This window comes from Grammomys surdaster, unplaced genomic scaffold, assembly GCF_004785775.1.
Source record: "Grammomys surdaster isolate TR1022 unplaced genomic scaffold, NIH_TR_1.0 513, whole genome shotgun sequence".
Taxonomy (NCBI): Eukaryota; Metazoa; Chordata; class Mammalia; order Rodentia; family Muridae; genus Grammomys; species Grammomys surdaster.
The window spans coordinates 739,627-762,152 of record NW_021604932.1 but is presented as its reverse complement, the minus strand read 5'-3'; the positions used below and the strand labels follow the sequence as shown (position 1 = coordinate 762,152).

The window sequence follows — 22,526 nt, the reverse complement described above, 5'->3', positions numbered from 1 at the left end:
CCTAGATCCATCTATTATCTGCCATGATAATAAACCTTTTTGGAACCAAGGACTTCCTCGTGTTACTGGGGCCTGCAGCCGCCAAGGCCCTCAGGCCGCTGGAACCATAGGATCTCCCTCCCTAATGTGGGACCCGCCACGGAGGAAGCCCCTCCGGGGCTTGCGCCGCCGTGGCAGCCTTCTTAAATTTTCCCCACAATAATTGAATCCATATTTCTTATTTTGGGAGGGCCTTTTAGGCATACCTTTAAACTAATACCTAGCTAATTCTAAAAATATAGTTATTTAGAGTTTAGACACTCACATACTATATAACAACTATCTGTGCATCAATTCCATACCTTGCGTGAATTTATGTCTGTGCATGGATGTATGTGTAGACATATGTCTACATTAGGTGGTAACACAATGGTTAAATAAGAATAGGCAAAGTGGTTCCTTTGGGACTGAGACAGAAAGGAGTCATAAGTTATGTCATTTTTCATTTAGTAACTTTCAATGCAGTGGAAAAGGAAAGTAGCAACTAGAAATAACAGTGAACTGGTATTTCTGGGACTGGTATTCTTGTTGAGAGAGAAGAGAAACACACCAAGCATATGGTTAGCAATAGCATGCTTGGTTCTAAGCTGGAACCAGAGAGAGAAAAGCAAATTTAGAATGTTTACCTTCTAAGTAAAAGCAAAGTAGGCCATGACCATCACCCTGCAGGTGTGTATTCTTCCTTGTGACTGGTCTTCACAGTGTCTACATGGTGGGGCGCAGTTGTATGAATGTGTAGACTTTTCCTTAATGTAGTACTATGCTAATCTCAGAGCTCATAGTGGAGCATGTTAAATATGGTGTTCATGGGACTGTCCAAAGTATTCTTCCATGGCTAGGAAACATAACCCAGTGTCCCTTTTTGGAAGAAGGATGTAGCAGTTGTATCAATTTGATGTCTTCTTTGGCACTCTCTCATTACATCCTCTATATGTCTCTTTAAGCAGATCAAAATGTATTAAACGTATTAAAACTCCATTTTCTTTCATTTACTACTCGAATTGGAAGAAACGCCTGAGAATAGGTGTACCAAAACAATTTATTATTAAGAAAATGCAGGAGAGAAGTGACTGTGAATTATCCTACAATAGTAATTTCTATTTCATAATGAGATCATACTCAACGTGGGATCAGGTACATATCATCACAGCATATGGTGATAGTGTTTTAGAAAAATAGGAACTATCAGAAATACTTGTGCAGAATCTGCAAATTGGTAAATGTGTGTTCATAGAACCTTATGAAATTAAGAGAAGGCCAAAGAAATTAATAAAAGACAGTATGTCCAGTGTGGAAAGCAGTGAATTAAAGCTTCAAATTGATTACAGAATATGTCCCAGCTGGAGCCATGCATTTTATTTTCAAGCAGGAATGAAGCAAAGCTGGAAGGCAGGAGGCACTGAGGCCAATCCACTGAGCACTGGGGTAGTATCTATGTCCTTTGGATCAACCAGAGGTTTCAGGTTGAAGTTCTGTAAAATGTTGGTTAGGAATAGAAACAGCTCCATGCGTGCCAGGCCTTCTCCTGCACAAATCCGTTTCCCTGTAAAACAATGTCAAAGAGGTAACTATGTTTTATTCACAAGTGTGAGCCCAAGATGCACAGTGCTTTTAACTAATATTGGAGGTTAAAAGTAACCGTTGAGTTATTGGATGTGTGGATAGATGGATGAATGGTTGAGAGAATACCACATTAGGCAAGTTGACAAAGGCGGGTCACATTTATTTCTTACATAGCATGTGATCTTAAGGAAATAGCAAGAGCTATGGAAGATGGGTGCAGAACATTCAACCCAGGTCCTTTACAAGAGAAGGAAGTTATCCTAACTGCTGAGTCATGTCTTCAAACTCATGTTTACTTTTGTAAAAATGGCCCATTCTAGCAAGTTTTAAGAATATGCTCACAATGGCTTATCCGAACTGAGGAGCTATTGGCAACTGACGGCTATTAGTAGAGGGAGAGTTAGTTTAGTCATGGATGTGGCCCCTGGTAGGTTGCCAAAATTGCAGTAGATAGGCCCATATACACAGTAGCAGCATATAGAGGACTCAGTGGGCACATGAAATTGAGAGAGAGAATCTTGCTGGAGCTTATGGGAGGACTGGAGAGATAAAGTGCGAGTGTACATGTTTAAAATATATTGAATACAAGTAAGAAACATTAATAATAAATATATATATTTTAAAATATTGGGCTTTTTTTGTTCCTGATCTTTATCACTAATGGGTGGGTGGGTGTGAGAGTTTCCTCATAGAAGCAGGGGGGAAGAGGATGGTATAGGGTCTTTGCAGAGGGGAAACCAGGAAGAGGGATAACTTTTCAAATGTAAATAAATAAAATAACCAATAATTTTTTTTAAAAAATGTGGTAATTCGTAATAGTCCCCTGGGATAGTGATGTGTGAGTCTCTCTCACTGCACTAGTCCAACTGTATCATCATGTTCACTCATCTGTGTTTTTGACTGACTGAGCTTGATTTTGGAGCTTCTCTGTGTGTTTAGAAACTTGTTTCAGTTTTCCTAAGCCAGGCAGTGAGGAAGGAGCAATAAGAATGAAGAAGCCAAAATATGGCAATCTCCATATTCATGGAGGTTCATTCAGGTGAGCAAAGACTAAATAAAGTTTAATTTCCAGAAGAAGTCATTGAGGACTGCTTGGTGTCTTTGTGATATAGCTAAAGGCAGAATGCCAATGATATACATTCTAGTTTTCTTAAATTGTCATAAATGATTGTCAAAAACTAAGGTTTCACTTTTTTATCTTTTGACAGGAAACATGTTTCAACAAGGTCAATGAATGAGCACTTGGAATATGCTCCTGATTATGTACAAATTAAAAATCTACTAACCTTATGGATGTCACCATGTAAGTCCCAATATAGCCACAGTGTGCCTGTCCTTTGGCCACTTTGTGCTGGCTAATTTTATGTCAACTTGGTCAAAGCTAGTATTATTTGGAAATACAGAACCTCATTCAAGAAAATGCCTGACAAGATAGGCCTGTAAGCAAGCCTGTGTGGCCCCCTTTTTTTTTTTTTTTTGATTGATGATTGATGTGGAAGGACCCAGCTCACTGTGAGTAGTGCTACTTCTGGGTTGGAGATCCTGGGTTTCACTAGAAAGCAGGATGAAGGAAACTTGTTAGCAGCACTCCTCCATGGCCTCTGCATCATTTTTAGAGTCCAGGTACCTGTCTTAAATTTCTGTCCAGACTTTCTTAATGTTAGAGCACAAGTTGCAACATGAAATTTCCTCTCCAAATTGCTTTCAGTCATTGTGTTTTAGGACAACAACTTAAACTTCAATTCAGACACATGAAAATGAGTTTGCATTACCTGCTGAGAAAGGCATGAAGTAGTCACTTTTCTTAAAATTTCCATTCCCATCTAGAAAGTGGCCAGGGTCAAACACCTCTGGGTTGGGGAACTCCTTACTGTCATGTAGCACTGATGTCAGTGATGTTATTACCATTGTTCCCTGAAACAACATACACAGAGACACCAAGTTATGAAGAAATCATTGAGCTAGACAATATTAGGAAAATAACCTAGTTCACTGTCTCCTCCATAAAAGAGATTAAATATCTATTTAAATATCACCAGGTCATACTTCAAAAACTTATACTTAGAAAAACTGGAAAATCTGAATGAAATGGATTATTTTCTAGATAGATGCCATGTACCAAAGTCAAATCAAGATCAGGTAAACTAGCTTAACAGTTTCATATCCTCTAAGGAAAGAGAAGCAGTCATTAAAACCTCCCAACCCAAAACAGCCCAGGGCCAGATGGTTTTAGTACAGTATTCTAGCAGACTTTCAAAGAAGAGTGAATTCCAATACTCCTCAAACTATTCCACAAAATAGAAACAGAAGAAACACTCCCAAACTCATTTTATGAAGCCACAATTACCCTGATACCTAAACCACACAAAGATTCAACAAAGAAAGAGAACTTCAGACCAATTTCTCTTATGAACATTGATGCTAAAATACACAATAAAATACTTGCAAAAGTAATCCATGAACACATCGAAAACATTATTCACCCTGATAAAGTAGGTTTTATGCTAAGGATGAAGGGATGGTTCAATATATGGAAATCCATCAATGTATTTTGTGGTGGGTTTTGTCTGCTCTGCAGCTGGGCATGACCTCTTGGGGAGGCGAAATGCAGCGAGTTTGGCTGAGTTTATCCCATGCCTCTGCTGGGAAGCACCAAGACACCACTCCAAGGCTGGGAAAGCACAGTTTGAGATGTGGGAAAGCTGGAATGAAACTGTTTGGTGGGGAGTCTGGGAGAGGTTCCTGGGCCAAGAAGGTAGGGCCATGGGACTCTTGGATATTCAGACCCTGCTGGGAGTCACAGAAGAGCTGAGAATGGAATGGTGGTGGGGCTGGACTGGGGACAGTCTCTAGACTTGGGCTGAGTGAAGGGAATCCCTGAGGTGGGTGATTGATGTTTAGCTTGGTGGAGACAGGCTGGAAGAGCAGAGGGATCTTGTTTGGGAGAATTATGTTGTGAGTCTGTAAACAAAGGCCTTTTCCAGGTTCCTCATGTTGAGTCTTGATGAAAGTGACAGTCCATGCTTAATCTTATCATTTATTAGCTGTCCATGGTGAAAATGGATGCATAGCCCCTTTTTCAGGGTCTTACCCAAGATTAAATATCATTTACAGGGAAGAATTTCTGGGAAAGGAAGGTTATTGGTTAAGCCCTCACGGTCTATAGGTTTTTCATTAGCAAGGAGAACTCTGTTTGTACCTATGTTACCATATGGCAAGTTTCTTTTATGTGGAGAACATGACACCTGTTCCAGGCCAGAATTTTAGCAGGGAATGAGGAGTTGCCTAAGTCTCAGGGATGTGCTCACTGAATCTCATAGGTCTCAACCTGTTCTACCCACCAAGCTTCTTGGCATGGTAATATTTACACAATCCACTATATAAACAAACTTGAAGAAAAAAAATCACAAGATCATCTCAATAGATGCTGAAAAAGCCTTCAACAGAATTCAATGACCCTTCGTGTTAGATGTCTTGGAAAGACCAGGAATTCAACATACATACCTAAACATAATAAAAGCCATATAGAGCAGACCAATAGCCAACTTGTATCAATCCAATTAAAATCAAGGACAAGACAAGGCTCCCTGCTCTCTCCCTAGCTATTTAATATAGTAGTTGAAATTTTAGCTAAAGCAATAACCAACAAAAGGGGATCAAGATGATACAAATTGGAAAAGAAGATGTCAAGGTATCACTAATTTGCAGATGATGGAATGGTATATATAAGCGACCCCCAATCTACTAGAGAACTCCTACAAGTATTAAACAACTTCAGCAAAGTGTCTGGATATAAAATTAACTCAGAGGAATCAATGATCCTCCTTTATACAAATGATAATTGGATTGAGGAAAAAAATTAGAAAAACAGCATCCTTAAGAATAGCCACAAATAATATAAAATATCTTGGTGTAACTCTAATCAAGCAAGTGAAAGACTGCTAAGGCAAAAACTTCAAGTCACTGAAGAAAGAAATCAAAGAACACCTCAGAAATTGTAGACATTTCCCATGCTCCTGGATCAGTAGGATTCACATAGTGAAAATGGACTTCTTATCAAAAGCAATCTATAGATTTAATGCAATTTCCAACAAAATTTCATTGCTTTGTTTTGTGTTGAAACATTGAAAGAGCAATTCTTCACTTCATATGAAAAAAATCCAGGATAGCCAAAACAATTCTGAACAATAAAAGACCCTCTGGAGGAATCACCATTCATGACCTCAAGATGTACAACAGAACAATAGTGATAAAAACTGCATGGTATTGGTACAAAAACAGACAAGTTGATCAATGGAGTATAGTAGAAGACCCAGAAAAAGAAAGGGTTAATATAAATGAGAACAGTGATATTTTAACATAGAGAGTACATAAGAAGCAAGGTGGAATCTGAGATCAGTCCCAGTGATATGACTAACATGCTATCAGTGACATTTAAAATCAGAAATCTGGGACCAAAACTGCTGATTCTGTTCTACTTAGCTTCAGGTTTGGACATAAGAGTCTCAGTACCTGCATCTCTAGTTCATCATGTGGTTTTCCCAAGTCACATAGGTTATGGTTTCATATGGAGCACTGTGTTTTGAGTGTTTAGCAATGAAAAGATTACTTAAGCAAAGTATAAAAAATTTAGAAGGACAAATGTCACTTGTTTTTGCTCTTTTGCACAATTTATATATACAAATATAACCATGTGATAGTCTATTTTCTTATATGGAATCTGTATATTTGTATAAATACAAACACATGGGACTATCTGTAGGATGGACGTGGAATAACGAAGAGGATAGGAAGGAAGAGAGACAGAAAATAAGATTATGTTAAATAAAATAAAACAAAATAAATAAAAAAGTGACTAAGAAACAGGAAACAACCTAGATGTCCCTCAACTTAAGAATGGATACAGAAAATGTGGTATATCTACACAATGGAATACTGGATGGAATAGAAAATATGATCCTGAGTGAGGTTATTCAGACCCAAAAGGTCATATACGGTATGTATTCACTGATAAGTGGACATGAGCCAAAAAGTTCAGAATACCCATGATATAACTCACTGACCATATGAAGCTTTAACAAGAAGGAAGGCCTAATTGTGATCACTTCAATTCCACTTAGAAAGGGAAATAGAATAATCATGGAAGGCAGAGGGAGGGAGGGATCTGGCTGGGAGAGGTGAAGAGGACTGGAAAGGAGGGCAGGATCAGGTATGGAGTGAGAGAGAAGAGAAGGTTATACGGCCATGAGAATGAATTGAAATATGCAGCAGAGTGGGATTGGGGATAGGGGAAGGAGTCCTCTAGAAAGTCCCAGAGACCTGGGATGTGAAAGGCTTCCATGATTTAATTTGAATAACCTTAGCTGAAATATCCAACAATGAGGAGATGGAACCTGAAGAGACTACCTCCAGTAGATAGACAGGGACACCAGTGCAGGGACTGGCTCACCAATCCATGTTCAAAAATTTTCCTGTCTTCAGGAATTCTGTTTCCAGAATTGTTCCTGTCTAATAGGAATGAAGGGACAAAAGTGGAACGGAGACTGAAGGAAATACTATCCAGTGACTGGTGCAACTGGGGATTGATCCCATGGGCAAGCACCAATTCCTAACCAAGTCCCAAAAAGATATGCATGTATTCACTTATAAATTAGCCATAAAATACAGGTACCATGTTACACGTCACAGAGTCAAAGATGCTAAACAGGAATTAAGGCCTAAGCAAGGAGATTTGAATCTCACTTAGAAGGGGGAATAAAATAGTCATAAGAGGCAAAAGGAGGGAGGCATGTGGGAGGGAGAGGGTATTGGGAGGAGAAAGAAGGGTTCAGGATTAGGTGTAGGAAAGGACAGGAGAGATGGGTAGATGGCCATGAAAATGAAGAGAAATCTGCAGTTGATGGGGTTAGGAGGTGAGGGGCATTGTCAGGATGATACAGAGGACAGGGATACAGAAGAAGTCCAAGAATCAATGGAGGTGATCATAGCTGTGACTCACTACATCTGGAATATTGGTCCTGAAGAGGCCACCTCCTGTATCTAGGCAGGAACCCCAATAGAGCAATAGAGATACCAACCTGCCCTCAAAATGTTCAATCCAATATCTATCTTGTCTACAAGAAATGCAAGCACTTTGGATAGAGCAGAGTCTGAAGAAACGGCCAATCAATAACCAGTCCAACTAGAGACCCATGCCATCAACAAGCATCAATCTCTAATACTATTAATGATAGTCTCTTATGCTTACAGACAGGATTATGTTGTCCTCTCAGAGGCTTTACCCAGCAACGGACTCAGACAGAAACAAACACTCACAGCCAAATGGTAGACGGAGCTTAGGAACTCTTATGGAATAATAGGAGGAAGGATTGTGGGGCCACGAAGGGGATTGTAACTCCACAGGAAGACCAACAGTGTCGACTAACCTGGATCCTCAGAGTTCTGTCTAAACCCCCAACCAAAAAACATACACTGGCCTTATCTAGGTCTCCCTGCACATATGTAGCAGATGTGCAGTCTGGTCTTCATATGGTTACCAAGCAACTGGAGTGGGGGTTATCCCAAAGATGTTGCCTATAAGTGTGAGCTGTTCTAGCTGGGCCACCTTGTCTGACCTCAATGGGGGAGGAAGCACCTAGTCTTGCAGAAGTGCCTGGGTGGAGGTATGCTGGGGTTGGGGGGACCTGCTCAGAGGAGAAGGGAAGGAGTGATGTGGGAAGAATTGTGGGAGGTGGTGACCAGGAGCAGGGTTAGTGAGCAAAATGTAAAGTGAATAAGTAAAAATAAAATAATAAAAAAAGAAGTGATGGTCATGTTTTTAGTGCAATTACAGCTAAAAAAGAAAAAGCTGAAGATGCATGTAAGCAGTTCAAACTGGTACTGTCAGATTCTCTTCACATAATAAAACTGATCTCACACAATCCTCAAATTTCAAACAGATGGGAATGTTCTCTACAATTCTTTCATAGGCTGTAATCCTCTCTATCCTGTCTGTCTGTCTGTCTGTCTGTCTGTCTGTCTCTGTCTCTGTCTTTCTTTCCATCTGTCTTTGAGCATGGCAACTTAACGAAATGTATTTTAAATTTTAAAAAATGAAAGAATATTTTTGGTTTGTGGAAAGTACATGAAAATTAGATTCCAGACTCCATACAATTACATTCCTCCTCATTTGTTTGCACAGCATCTGTGACTGCTTTCTCCTACAATGGCAGAACTCAAAGGATTAGCAGCATTTTCATGCTCTATTGCATTGGGAAAGCTGCAGGTAAAGTTGATTGTTTCTTAGCTTAGTATCTATCTCTGCTGAGATCTTTGGCTCCAGGAGGACAGAGCAAGCCACATGTTTGTGACAGCATTGTAATTGGAAAAGACTGTGATCCCAGCAACATAGGGATGCTTGTTTCTGTACCATGGGTTTTTATGAAGGAAAAGAATGAGTTACTCTAGCTCCCTAGACACAAAAGAGAACAGTCACATCAGGAACAGCTAGCAAAGGAGTGAAGGAGTTTGAGCTCAGCAGATGTAACTCTAAACAAGACAGTAAACCTGAGGAGGGGATCAGGGAAATATGCCATTCCTGTCTCATTCTTTAGCCTATTTATCACTTAGTTAGGTATAAAGACATAAAAAATTAAATTATAATAGCATAGATGTCACTACTGGAAAACAAAAGTTTTATCCCAGGTATGTGTTTTGGCCAAAACAGTGAAGAATGAGCATTCTACCAAGTCTGATCATAGGGTAAGACCCATTACCACTTTGTAAAATCAAGTCAACTTTGCCACAGAATGAAATTAGTAACTGTGACCTTATTATTGGTATTAATTTTTCCCATAAAATACAATCTTTATATATATTATTTTAAAATGATAAAAATAATTATATATCAACTCACAATAGAAAGCCTTTAGATTGTTAACTAAAATATCTGGCTAAGTAGGTGTGAATCTGAGAGTACCTGAAAGATGTTAATCAAAGGCTTATTATTCTAAACTTAGTAGACTCTCTGATAATTAATCTGAAGCATATACTTATATTTTATTTACATTTATATTATTTATATAATAATATATATATTATATGATGTTTTCCATTCATATCCAATTCCATATCAGGGCCAGAGTTCTGCATTAATGACATCCCAAGGGAGAAAATGTTAGACCAAATTCAAACCAATTCATATGATTACAGCAGTTATATTAGTGATAAAACATTAGCCAATACATTTACTGTAATCATGGGTGCAGAAAGTAAACTTGGAAAGGATATCCACACATGTGTAACTAAAATTCATGTCAAAGTAAGAGATTACAGCCCATTTTCTTATTCTTATGACAACTAAAAGTCTTAAAATATCAACCTTAACTACAGGCTTGAACCTTCAAGTTATATTCATTGTTGATCAGAAATAGAACTGGTTTGTCCATTAGATTAGTTGAACCTCTTCATTCAATCATTTTGTATTTTATAGCACTTATATCAACATCAGCTATTTTCTGGGAAGGTTACATAAATGAATAGCTTGAGTTATTAATTTGAATTATTTTACTTCTTTCTATTCAATTATGTATAGTCATCATTGGATTTTAGTGACTACAGAAATTAAAAAGCAGGTCTGTTAAGTGTTATCTGTAATTTATTGATTGGTTCAATAACAGGCAGAAATTAAGAACAAGGATCTGAAAAATACATAGAAATATTAACTCAGACAACACCTTGAAATTCCACATACTTTTATAGATAAATTAAGAACAATTAGTTAATTTTGCAAGGGTAAATAAAGTACCAAAATGAAATGAAATCAATTGTTTCTACAAACCATATAAAAAGAAATGCAAAGGGATTAGAAAAATTGTAGGAAGAGAGCATTAACTAGTCTGTAAAAGTCTCAGAATATATTTCAGTAAAAGTCTAAGAAAATAAGCTACATCATTGAAAAGAAGTATTACACAGAAAAACAAACAGGCCAAATAGAAGAATGACATAATCTTAGGGATGAATTGAGGAATTCAGGATATAAACTCTTTATAATTAAGTGGTATTACTTTAAAAATTCTATAACATTCTAGAGGAGTTTTTGGGGAAATTGACAAAATGTTGGAAAATAAACACGAAAATGTAAGCACTTAAGCTTTACTACAATATTTGGAAAGCAGAGCAAATGTGGAAGTGTCACTACTGTGTCCCTGCCTGCTATAGAGCTGCTATCCCAATCAGGAATCAGCATAAGGCACTCATAGCACTATGTGACTCGATGGACTGGAACCACATTGTGAATCTGGGAGCACCAAAGGTATGGAGATGCAAAAACATAAGCTTACCTTGGGGATGAAGTAGTTCCTGAATTTAATGTCACAGGTCACTTCATGGGGCAGGTTGTTGGGGATGAGGTCAATGAACCTCTGGACCTCGTGAATCATGGCATCTGTATAGGGCATGTGGCTCCTGTCCTGCATGCAGGGGCTTCGGTTTTTGCCGACCACACGCTCAATCTCTTCCTGGACTTTAGCTAATTGGTCACAGAGAGAAGTATTGGAAAAGGAGAGAAGTGACATGTTTTTCAGAACAAAGCAGGGCTGTCTAGGGCATAAGGAAGATGCCCAAAAGTGTCATTATTAATAGAAAATTTGAAAAGACCTCTGATCAGCACACACACACACACACACCATACACACCTATGTAGGATCGTGAAAGGCAGCCTCGGTACTGGTTGAGCAAGGTAGAAACCCCAGTGACCCTGAAGGGACAGAAGGCGTTTTTCCATGATCCTGGACACCAGGTTCCTGGCACAAGGCTGCAGCCATCCATAGATTTGTGGTCATCAGTCATATTAGTGCGTGAGCCCAAGCTCCTCCACAGTTAGAGGAGTGACCTGTGTTCACTTCACTTCAAAACAGATCTCCATTTTAATGAGGTACCTAAAAGCCTGAAGGCCTAGCCAATAAACTCCCTTTTCCAGACACTCCTCCTTGCAAAAGATATTTAACCTCAGGCTCGCCCTGAGAACTGGGTTATGGGTTTACTCATCCACTTCCCACCATGGCAATTAATGCCTTAAAACCATGGACTTCCTCCTTTCATTGGGATCCACTGTGGAGAGCCATAGATCAAGCCTTTACCTATAGAGCCACACCTGATCTCTAATACAAGGCCTCTCTGTGCTCCCAAGCCAAGCCAGCCCTCCCCACGTCCACCAACTAAGCAAAGGACTATCCCCACTGGACCCAGCTGGAGTTCTCCCATTTCCCCATTATCCTTGGGCTAGATCCAGCCCCCACTCCATTGATCCAACTCCCACTCCATTCTTGACTCCCAGTGGTGCCTGGATATCTGAGAGTCTGAGAACCAGAAGGCCCCCGGCCTGCCTGCAGGCCCCAGGTTCGCTGAGCCAGCTCTGACTGTTCCCTGGACCTCAGACTATGCTTCTCCAGCTCTGAGTGGTGTCCCACAGCTTCCCCAAAGCCGGACACCCTCTTGTCACTGTGAGGTAAGCACAGTCAAAACTCCTGTGTCCTGCCTTTCGAAGAGGCCTGAGCCCTGTTGCAGAGAGGACGGAGGACCCCATTAACCCTACAACCATACATACTGCAATTGTATTCATACCACTCACCTACTAAATAGTTACTACTTGTGTGTAAAGCATTTGCCTCTGTGTGTGTGTGTGTGTGTGTGTGTGTCTATAAATAAACATTTATAGATGTGCATTTGCACTCATTTACTTAGATATTGGAGGCAGGATGATAATGTTAGGTGCTCTCCAGGAGTCATTCTCCTGTTTCTTCTCAGTCTCTAAGAACCTTCAGTGAATTGATTAGGCTAGACCATCTACCCAGTGAATACCTAAGTTCTGTTGTCTGCATATCTCCAGTACTAAGATTACAAGCATGTGCCATCATGTCAGACATTTTAAAATGGGCTCTGGGAAATGTGGCATGTTTGTTACATTAATGCAAGGTTATGCAGGGCATGGAGATTGTGCCCCAGCAGCATTATAAACATGCATTTCATGATCAAGAATAGATTTAGGCATACAGAACTGCCATGACATAGATGTATGACATTGTCCTATAAAATTAGGATTATTACTCATTAGCATATATTTATTATTTAGGATCATGATAAAATATAAATAATTAAATAGTTTAAACAATAAATTTAAATATAGCTATCTGTTATGATAGTCATTGATGAAAGACATTTTAAATCAGATATTTGTTAAAATTCAATATTTGTTTTCAATTTATGTGCGGACATGTGTAGTTTGACACTATTTTCTCCAACTATTTTCTCATTATGCAACAGTGACAAGATTCAAGTAACAACTATTTGTATGTTCCATAATCCTCAATATGTGTAATAAAACAATATGCAATCACAGTCCAATATATTCAGATGGTGCCTAACCCCTGCCTGGGAACCCAGAACACAAGGTCTCTGCTTTTCTCAATCACCCTTCTCATTACAGCCAGTCAAACAGAAAATGAAATACTGAGATGTTAGATGACAAAATGCAGGCCACTAGCCAGCATCTTATCAGCATCTTACAGGAATGCAGGTGGTTCATCACCTGTATCATCCTCACCTGTGACATGTGGATACTTCAGCAGGAGTAGGAGAGCATATCTCAGCGTTGTGCTTGTTGTCTCTGTTCCAGCAGCAAATAGATCAGCCGCTGTTGTGGCCAGATGTTCAAGCATATTTTTCAGTGATTCACTGCGGTTTTCCTAAGAATGGTTTGATACAATAATTTTATTTATTTATTTATTTATTTATTTATTTATTTATTGAACACAGAACCACAACAAGTCCACAATATTGGACAACTTTACCTTGTGGCCAACACAGTCTCTAAATGTACAGTAGTGGTGGAAACTAATATGACATTTCAGAGATTGTGGTATAGATAGTCTAAATTTTATTTTTTTATATTTATATTTCTTGTTTGCCTGAAATTGCATTCCAAATATTATCTGCCCAGGTATATGTATGTTTGTGTGTACAATGCTTGATAAGTCTATAGAAAAAAATGGAAAAGAAGATGATTTTGTTTATCTATGTCTAAGGTATATGTATGTTTGTGTGTACAATGCTTGATAAGTCTATAGAGAAAATGGAAAAAAAGATGATTTTGTTTATCTATGTCTATTTTTCTCTTATTAAAATCTGTTTTAATAGTTTATATGATAAACATAATAAAAACATTGGCAGACACTTGCCTCTAATGCTTTATGCTTACTCTACTATTTCAACACTGGGTTACAAGAAGTCTGTTTTTCCTGAATTCAATAGATTATTGATAGAGCACTCCTAAATAGATTTCTTTTCATTTGTGAGGAAACATAATTTAAATTAATAGGAAGTGGAAAATTACAGACCAGATATTCGAAATGTGGCAAATCTTTTAAGAAGAATTTGCTATTAACTTTTTAAAAAGTTATTCATGGACTCAAATTGTAGACTTACCATAAATTTCAATTGTGTAAAAGAGATAAGGAAGCACAGCTAGAAAGATTGTATTGACACAGTGAAGATGACTTGGGTCAATTGCATGTCTTATCAACTAGCAACATGGTGCTAATAGTGACAAGTGGAATAGGAAGGGAGGGATGGACTACCTAATTTGACCAGACATAGGTCATAAAGAAAGAGTGAGAACTACTCTTGACCATCAAGGGATAACAGAGACATTAGGAGAAATGCAGTTCATGAAGCTGAGAAGATGACGTGCTACAGAACTGTCAACAAGGTTATAGCTTCAAATGTTCAGACTGGAGATTATAGCAAAACATCATTATCATTTTTTAAGTATCAAATGGATTATGTGTTCATAAAATCTAGATGGCTTCCAGTGCATTTAATATTGTATAACCAACACTATTAAAAATCACTAACTTTCTCTGTATTGATATCTGCCATACAAAACCACTGGTCTATCTTTGTAATGCAGCTCCAAGTCATTTTCTAACACTAAATATAGCATTGCTTGCATCAAAATTATCCTCAAATACCTACAAAGTTTTACACTAAAAAACTAATAATTTTATTTCCATATGTTGAAATGGTAATTTTATTTCCATATGCTGGAATGCATTTGGATACAAAATGGTGCAATTGTGGAAGTTATATCTTAGCAGTAACTAACAGCTGTCTACTTGTATTTAAAGATTGCTTAACAATAGGGAAGTCATGGTGTTACTGGAAACCTAACCAACCATTCTATTGAGGTAATAGTTCTTAAACTTGTGAAATGCTTACCTGTTTTATAAATAACTTTCTTGATACCAATACACTAATATATCTTTCACATCTCATTAATAAAGCTTCTTTGTGGAGCAAATGGAGAAAGAATCATCTAGTAAAATTGCAGAGAACAACTGACTGTGGGTTTCTCTCTCCCAAATTACTAAGAATGAGGACATCCTGAGTTTTGGAGGCAAATGGATGGAACTAGAAAATCTCATCCTGAGAGAGGTAACTCAGACCCAAAAGGACATGCATGGTATGTACTCACTAACAAGTGGATATTGTCCAAAACAAAAAAGGGCTGAATACTCAAGATATAATCCAAAGAACTCAAAAAGGCCAACAAGCTGAAGGCCCCAAGTGAGGATACCTCAGTCCAACTTGGGAAGGAGAAGAAAACAACCATAAGGGGGAAAGGAGGGACACTGGGGGGAAAGTGGATGGGGTACAAAGAGGGGGGAAAAGATCTGGTATTGAGTCGGGGAAAAGGATTGAAATCCCTGAGAGCAAGCAGAAAAAAGTGGAAACATGAAATCTTGGGAGGTAGGAGATAGGGGATACCCTCCAGAATATACCAGAGACTTGGGAGGTGACCTTCAGGACTCAAACGGACCTTAGATGAAATGCTTGCGTTGGAGAGAGGGAACTTGTAGAGCCCACCTCCAGCAGAAAGACAGGGCATCAAGTGAGGGATGAGGTTGCCATCCCATAGTCAAACCTCTGACCCATAATTGTTGCTGTCGGAAAGAACTTCAGGGATCGAATTGGAGAGGAGCCTGAGGAAAAGAAGGTCAGCAGCAGGCCCAAAGTGGGATCCAGCTTAAGAGGAGGCCACAAGACTTAACACTATTACTGAGACTATGGAATGCTTTCGAAAAGGGACTTATGACTGCCCTCCAGAAGATCCAATAAGCAGCTGAAAGAGTCAGTGTAGAGATTTGCACCCAACCAATGGGCTGAAACTGCTCACCTCTGTGGTTGAATTAGGGAAAAGCTGGAAGAAACTGAGGAGAAAGGTGACCCTGTAAGACGACCAGCAGTCTCAATTAATCTGGACTCTTGAGATCTCTCAGACACTTGATCACCAACTAGGCAGCATACACCAGGTGATATGAGGCACACAAAACATATACAGGAGAGGACTGCTGGGTCTGGGTTTAGTCAGAGAAGATACACCTAACTCTCAAGAGACTGAGGCCCCAGGGAGTGGGGCGATCTCGTGGGGTAGGGGTAGGGTGTGAGGACATCCTCAAGAAGATGGAGAGCTTGAGTTGGGGAGGAGATATGAGATGTGGAACAGTCAGAGAGTGGACTGGGAGAGGATTAAAATCTGGAGTTTAAAATAGATAAATAAATAAAAAATATAAAAAAACAAAAAGCAATATAAAGATGTTGAGTTGATTTTATAAATGTGCTAAATTAATTAAAAATTATAGAATTGTAAATGTGTGCATCAAATAAGTGATCTCCAATAAATATCAAGCAGATATTCCAAACCCTAATTAACCTTTTTACAATAAAACTATGAAATTCACCATAATTAATATTCAATTACATACAGAGCATCCAGAAAGAAATGAATTGATTGGAAAATAAATGACTTTTAGAACACTAGAAATTATCTAAACCTAAAACACATATACAGAACACTCCATTCAACACAGAAGTAAATATTCTTCAGGAAAGACAAATATTTGCTTTTCCTAATCTCAACAAAATTAACTGCATCAATGTCATACAAAACAAATATAAAATCCCATGTAAAGCAAAAGAGGAAAAATCCTAATAATTGTAAACTGTCTCAGCATAATTTCAAGGTTAAAAATTAAACTTAGTTATGCCTTTCTAAAATAGAAATCAGTGAACTAAAATGAAATTAAAGAAATAATCACATTCATAGTAATGGAAAAAGATTTAAGATTTCATAATCAAAGACATGAAAGATGTATCCACTTAAAACCATTTTTGACACTAAGGAAAAAAAAACTGTATTAGTAGATGAAAAATTGTTCATGCAAAAGTGTTCAAAACTGAAATTATTTTAAAATAATGGAAATACTCCTCAAATTAATCTTATTAATCACTTGCATCTGTAATAATGTTTAAATGGAAAATATAATCCACAGATTGAAATGAAACTGTGGAGAAAATTACCCCAATGTGGAAACCTACTACACAGTATAATATTTAAGCCTTGTAGTGCTGACCCACAGATCATCATAAAGACCTGAAGAACTTAGATGTCTGTGCACAGACTCATGTGCAGACAAACTTGCCTTACATATGAAATAAAACTTAAAAAAATAAAGGATCTTTTATCTATTAAATTATATATTGTCTGTTGAAAACCTTGACCTCATGAAGGCTGGATGCCCCAGGGGGTGGGAATTTTGAGGGTGGGGAGGTGGGAGTGGGGGGGTAGATAGAGGTTACATCCACAGAGAGGAAGGAGGAGGGGTGAGGGGATTGGGGGTTCCGGGGTGGGTGGGGGATGGGGTAAGGGGACAACATAGGAAATGTAAATAAAACATCCAATAAAAAAATGCAAAAAAAAAGAAAATTTCAGCTATCCTTTACAAAGATAATATGAAATTTCCATTTAAATCAGAAACCCCAGTATTGGAGATATACACACATAAAATGGAAACATGCTGCCAAAAAACATGTACACAGATATTTCCTGATAAATTCCTTAGGCAAGTTGGAGGTAGAAGTAACACAAAGATACATGAATGATGAAGATCTGCATGTGGTTCTCGTCCTTGTAAATGAAGTTTGCTGTAACAGAAGTAGGAAGTATGGAAGCAAACTGCACTTACAGACACATCTAAGATTTTATGCAAGTGCAAGAAGACAGAATGTAAAGTCTCAAACACAAAGAGCTGGTTTCGATTTTAGTTTACTTAGCTACAGAGACAGAGAAATGTCTATAAAAAAATCACTCTAACAGTTACTAATAATGTGGTGGAATTTGGGGAGTAGTTGTTAATGACTATGGTTTGTTTCACAGAGTGATACAGAGTTTTTAAAGTAGATACCTGGTAAGTGGAATATTTGTAAATGCACTAAATAACACCACAGAGCATTCAAAATACATTTATTAGCATCATATGTTAGTTTTATCTCTGTTTTGAAAATGGAAAAACCCCTTAAAATCATTGAGAGACTAAGTGCAATTTTTGTATGAGTCTCCATTGTCCTTTTTGTATAAAGTATTAACATATCTAAGAATTTAAATGGAAAAGCAAAGGATTCAGAATGGTCAAGCACTCTGGCAAAAGTGAATACTGAAGTTGGGGAACTCATATATTAAATATTGTTAAAATGTTTCAGGAATAAATACATGTGAACACTAGACTGGTAGCAAAATATGTAAAGAGAGATAAAGAGAGCAGAACTGATTCTTTCCAATAACCATGGATATTTATATTGATTTTTTTAACGTGAGAATACCTCAGAAACTGTAGGGAAACTGTGTTTTTCCTAAATTATACAATACCAACAGTTAATCATGACAAGACCCAAATAATTCCCATCTCTAATGTCACTGAGATAAATTCTTTGGAAATTATTCTTAAAGCTTTACTCTTTCATCTACCCACTCTTACCAATGTATCCCTCTCCCTACATCATTCAGTCCTTTCAAGATGCCTGTAGATCAGTACAAATATGTCAAATCCTATAGGAAACACTAGTGATCCATAACTGTGGAATGATGATGGCCATGTTCATGTTAAGATAGGACAGTTTACCATAATTAGACATCCAAATTCAAAACTTACATAGTTGGGATTGATCATAAGACGCCTTCTCTAACTAAACAGAGAAGGAGGAGATGCCAGAAGCCAGGACCCTTGCCCTTACCCTCACCCCCTACCTTTCCCCACCTGCACAATGTCCCCTGAAGCTTGGCAACTGCAAGATCCTCCTTGGCAACTGCAGATAGACTCAAAGCAGTGTACTATATCTTCTGAAGAATAGCAGGGAGACCATAACTCAAGCAGTGTGCCATATCTTCTGAAGAATAGCAGATAGATCATAATTCAAGGCAGTGTACCGTATAGACCATGACATGTTTCAAGGCACAGGCCAAGAAGATTCTGTACTTTTCCACCACCTGACCCCTCTTACCACCTCCCCTTGTAAAACATGCTATAAAAAACCATCTCATGTTCAAAAAAAAAGTTTTCTACTAAAAAAAAAAAGGACAGTTTATGATGTATGGCTAATTGTAATTTATTTCAGCTTATCTGCCTTTTGTGTTGCCTTTTCTACTCACAGGATTGTTTTAAATGTTCCTCTTTTTGTTTGTAATTTTAAAACCAAGGTCAATTAACAAACTCATTTTATTTCATCTAGGAATACTCAAGCAAAAAAAGAAATACTAAATTGTTTTTCAAACGATATTGTCATGATTTTAGACATCAGTGGAAATTAGTGAGTATTCTGAGAACTATAAAGAATTTGATCAATTTAGTAATTGTATAAATGAATATAAACACTTTACCTGCCCTTTTTGAATTAGGATATAATCAATAAAGTCCCGAGGAATTGTAATATTCAGTGATTCTTCATGTTCTTCTATTTTCTCCAAAACGTAATTTTTAATGAAAGCATAATTTTTAAAAAATTGTTTATGACTTCCTGGACAATAATCAAGCAGAGCAGGAAATGTATTGCAAACCTAGAGGGAAAAGCAGGAATTTACTAAGTGAATACATAGTAGTCAAGTAATTCAGGTATATTTATATCATACCACATGACTGATTTGCATTGATAGATCAAAATATGTATGGGATTCATCTTAAGGAGGTAGTTTGTTATTGGGCAGTCATAGCACATGCCTTTAATCCCAGCACTTGGGAAGCTGAGGCAGGCAGAAAAAAATTGAAATAATTCCCCGCATCCTATCGGATCACCATGGTCTAAGGCTGGTCTTCAAGAATGACAAAGACAATGGAAAGCCCACATTCACATGGAAACTGAACAACACCCTAGTCCTTGATAATCTGGTAAGGGAAGAAATAAAGAAAGAAATTAAAAACTTTTTAGAATTTAATGAAAATGATAACGCATCATACCAAAATCTATGGGATACAATGAAAGCAGTGCTAAGAGGAAAATTCATAGCTCTAAGTGCCTACAAAAAGAAACTGTAGGGAGCATACACTAGCAGCTTGATGATGCACCTGAAAGACCTAGAACAAAAAGAAGCCAATACACCCAAGAGGAGTAGACGGAAGGAAATAATCAATCTCAGGGCTGAAATCAACCAAATAGAAACAAAAATAACTATCCAAAGAATCAATAAAACCAGGAGCTGGTTCTTTAAGAAAATCAACAAGATAGATAAATCCTTAGCTAGACTAATCAGAAGGCAGAGAGACAGTATCCAAATTAATAAAATCAGAACTGAAAAGGGTGACATAACAACAGAAACTGAGGAAATTAAAAAAAATCATCAGATCATAATACAAAAGCCTATACTCAACAAAATTGGAAAATTTGGATGAAATGGACAATTTTCTAGACAAATACCAGTTACCAATGTTAAATCAGGACCAGATAAACCATCTAAACAGTCCCATAATCCATAAAGAAATAGAAGCAGTCATTAAAAGTCTCCCTACAAAGAAAAGTCAGGGACCAGATGGTTTTAGTGCAGAATTCTATCAGACCTTCAAGGAAGACCTAATTCCAATTGTCTTCAAACTATTCCACAAAATAGAAACCGAATGTACACTGCCCAATTCATTCTATGAAGCCACAATTATGCTCATACCTAAATCACACAAAGACCCAACAAAGAAAGAGAACTTCAGACCAATCTCCCTTATGAACATTGATGCAAAATTACTCAATAAAATTCTAGCGAACCAAATCCAAGAACACATCGAAACAATTATCCATCATAATCAAGTAGGCTTTATCCCAGGAATGCAGGGTTGGTTCAATATATGAAAATCCATCAATGTAATCCACTATATAAACAAACTCAAAGAAAAAAAAACCACATGGTCATATCACTAGATGCTGAGAAAGCATTTGACAAAATTCAACACCCCTTCATGATAAAAGTCTTGGAAAGATCAGGAATTCAAGGTCCTAAACATAGTAAAAGCAATATACAGCAAACCAGTAGCCGGCATCAAACTAAATGGAGAAAAACTTGAAGCAATCCCACTAAAGTCAGGGGCTCCAATAAATTCTAATCTCATGTTAGAAATACCACATATATAAATTACACTCATACTGTAAAGAAGTTAAGATAGCTAGATGACTTAATTTACAGAAGAAATTAAAGATCTGTAGATTTTATTCTTACCAAGCACCTTTTTACAGAAATGAGTACATGCATTAACATAAATTCTATACCAAAACCATTGTGGGGTTTCTCACACAGTCATTTGCAGTTTGCAGGAAAAACCAGCTAAGCTTAAGACAATTCTGGGAGGATGTTTATGATCCACATAGAATGAAATCATGCACCTTGTTGATTCTTCCTCTTACTCTGTCAACTAGAATTCTAGCTGATGCACCAAACCACTGAAGTAACAGCTTCCTGAAAGCTTTCATTGCCACACATAGTTTTTACCCTTTAAGAAAGTAGTCTTTGTATACTAAGATATTCCTTCCTGGTAATATGATGATGTAGGTAATTGTTGAAAAGAGGCCAATAAATTTATGTAGTAGAAGAACGTCCTATGATTGTCTTGCCAGCTTTTGAGAAGTGAATACAGTACTTAATCAAACGATTTCTGTGGAAGTTAATGGTGAAATCAATGGATATGAAGATAGCAGGCTAAAACAATCCTGACATTTGTCCTTCTGGTTTTTCATTTGTCTAGCAAAAAGTTTAGAACTTCGTTCCAAATATTCTTCCTATAATGTTAAGAAGAACTGTACTGTCAGGCCACTTCACTACTCTGTGCTTTTTGAATTTGACCTGTGAGTAAGCAAGAGTGTAAGTGTTTTCTCAGAAGAAAATGATCATGGCTTCACCTGCAACCAGGGTGTGCTCAGAATCTTGATATTTTCATTCAGTTTTTCCATCAAGTTAAGAAAACCCTGATCTTTATAATCAAAACGATCCTGGAAAATAATGGAGCAGATGACATTGCAGGGAGCACAGCCCAGGATGAAGGTGGGATCACAGGGTGAGCCTGAGAAAATGGAAACATTTGTAAAATATCATTCAAATATACATAGAAAACACCTTGCCCTTGTTAACATGTTAAGATGCTTTAGACATTTTATGCTACATTTATGCTAAGGGGAATGCATGACTTGGCAATGCATTGTAACGTTAATATGAGACCTATACATCTCACTAGAAAAAAATATTTTAAATAGGCTAGGAACAACATCACTCATACAGCCATACTTAGATCAAGAAGTAAATGTCAGATACTAAAAATACACTTACCATTGGTTTTCCTCAGTTCCTCCACAAGGCACCGTGCTTCATCTTGAACACGGTCCTCAATGCTCCTTTTTCCCATGCCTAAATTCCTCAGAGTCATGAGTGAGAAACGCCTCGTGTCTTTCCATCTATTTCCATTGCTAAACACAATGCCTAACAAATAAGAACAGACAATAGTGAGTATATCCCAGAGAGATAGAAGAAGGAGAAGGAGGAGGAGGAGGAGGAGGAGGAGGAGGAGGAGGAGGAGGAGGAGGAG

The 22,526-nt window shown here is 37.7% G+C and overlaps 1 protein-coding gene and 1 pseudogene across 1 annotated transcript in view; one reads left to right on the top strand and one right to left on the bottom strand.

Annotated features, from left to right (window-relative positions):
• The window catches only part of LOC114633058, a 108,707-nt pseudogene that overhangs the window by 38,502 nt on the left and 47,679 nt on the right, over positions 1–22,526 (top strand).
• The window catches only part of LOC114633056 (cytochrome P450 2C37-like), a 23,190-nt gene continuing 1,724 nt past the window's right edge, over positions 1,061–22,526 (bottom strand). The window contains exons 3-9 of the mRNA XM_028781680.1: positions 22,271–22,420; positions 21,847–22,007; positions 19,352–19,528; positions 13,184–13,325; positions 10,923–11,110; positions 3,375–3,516; positions 1,061–1,582 (exon numbers count right to left, since the gene is read on the bottom strand). Coding sequence (XP_028637513.1) covers positions 1,401–1,582; positions 3,375–3,516; positions 10,923–11,110; positions 13,184–13,325; positions 19,352–19,528; positions 21,847–22,007; positions 22,271–22,420 — 1,142 coding nt within the window. The 3' untranslated portion in view covers positions 1,061–1,400. The remainder of the gene's footprint in view (positions 1,583–3,374; positions 3,517–10,922; positions 11,111–13,183; positions 13,326–19,351; positions 19,529–21,846; positions 22,008–22,270; positions 22,421–22,526) is intronic.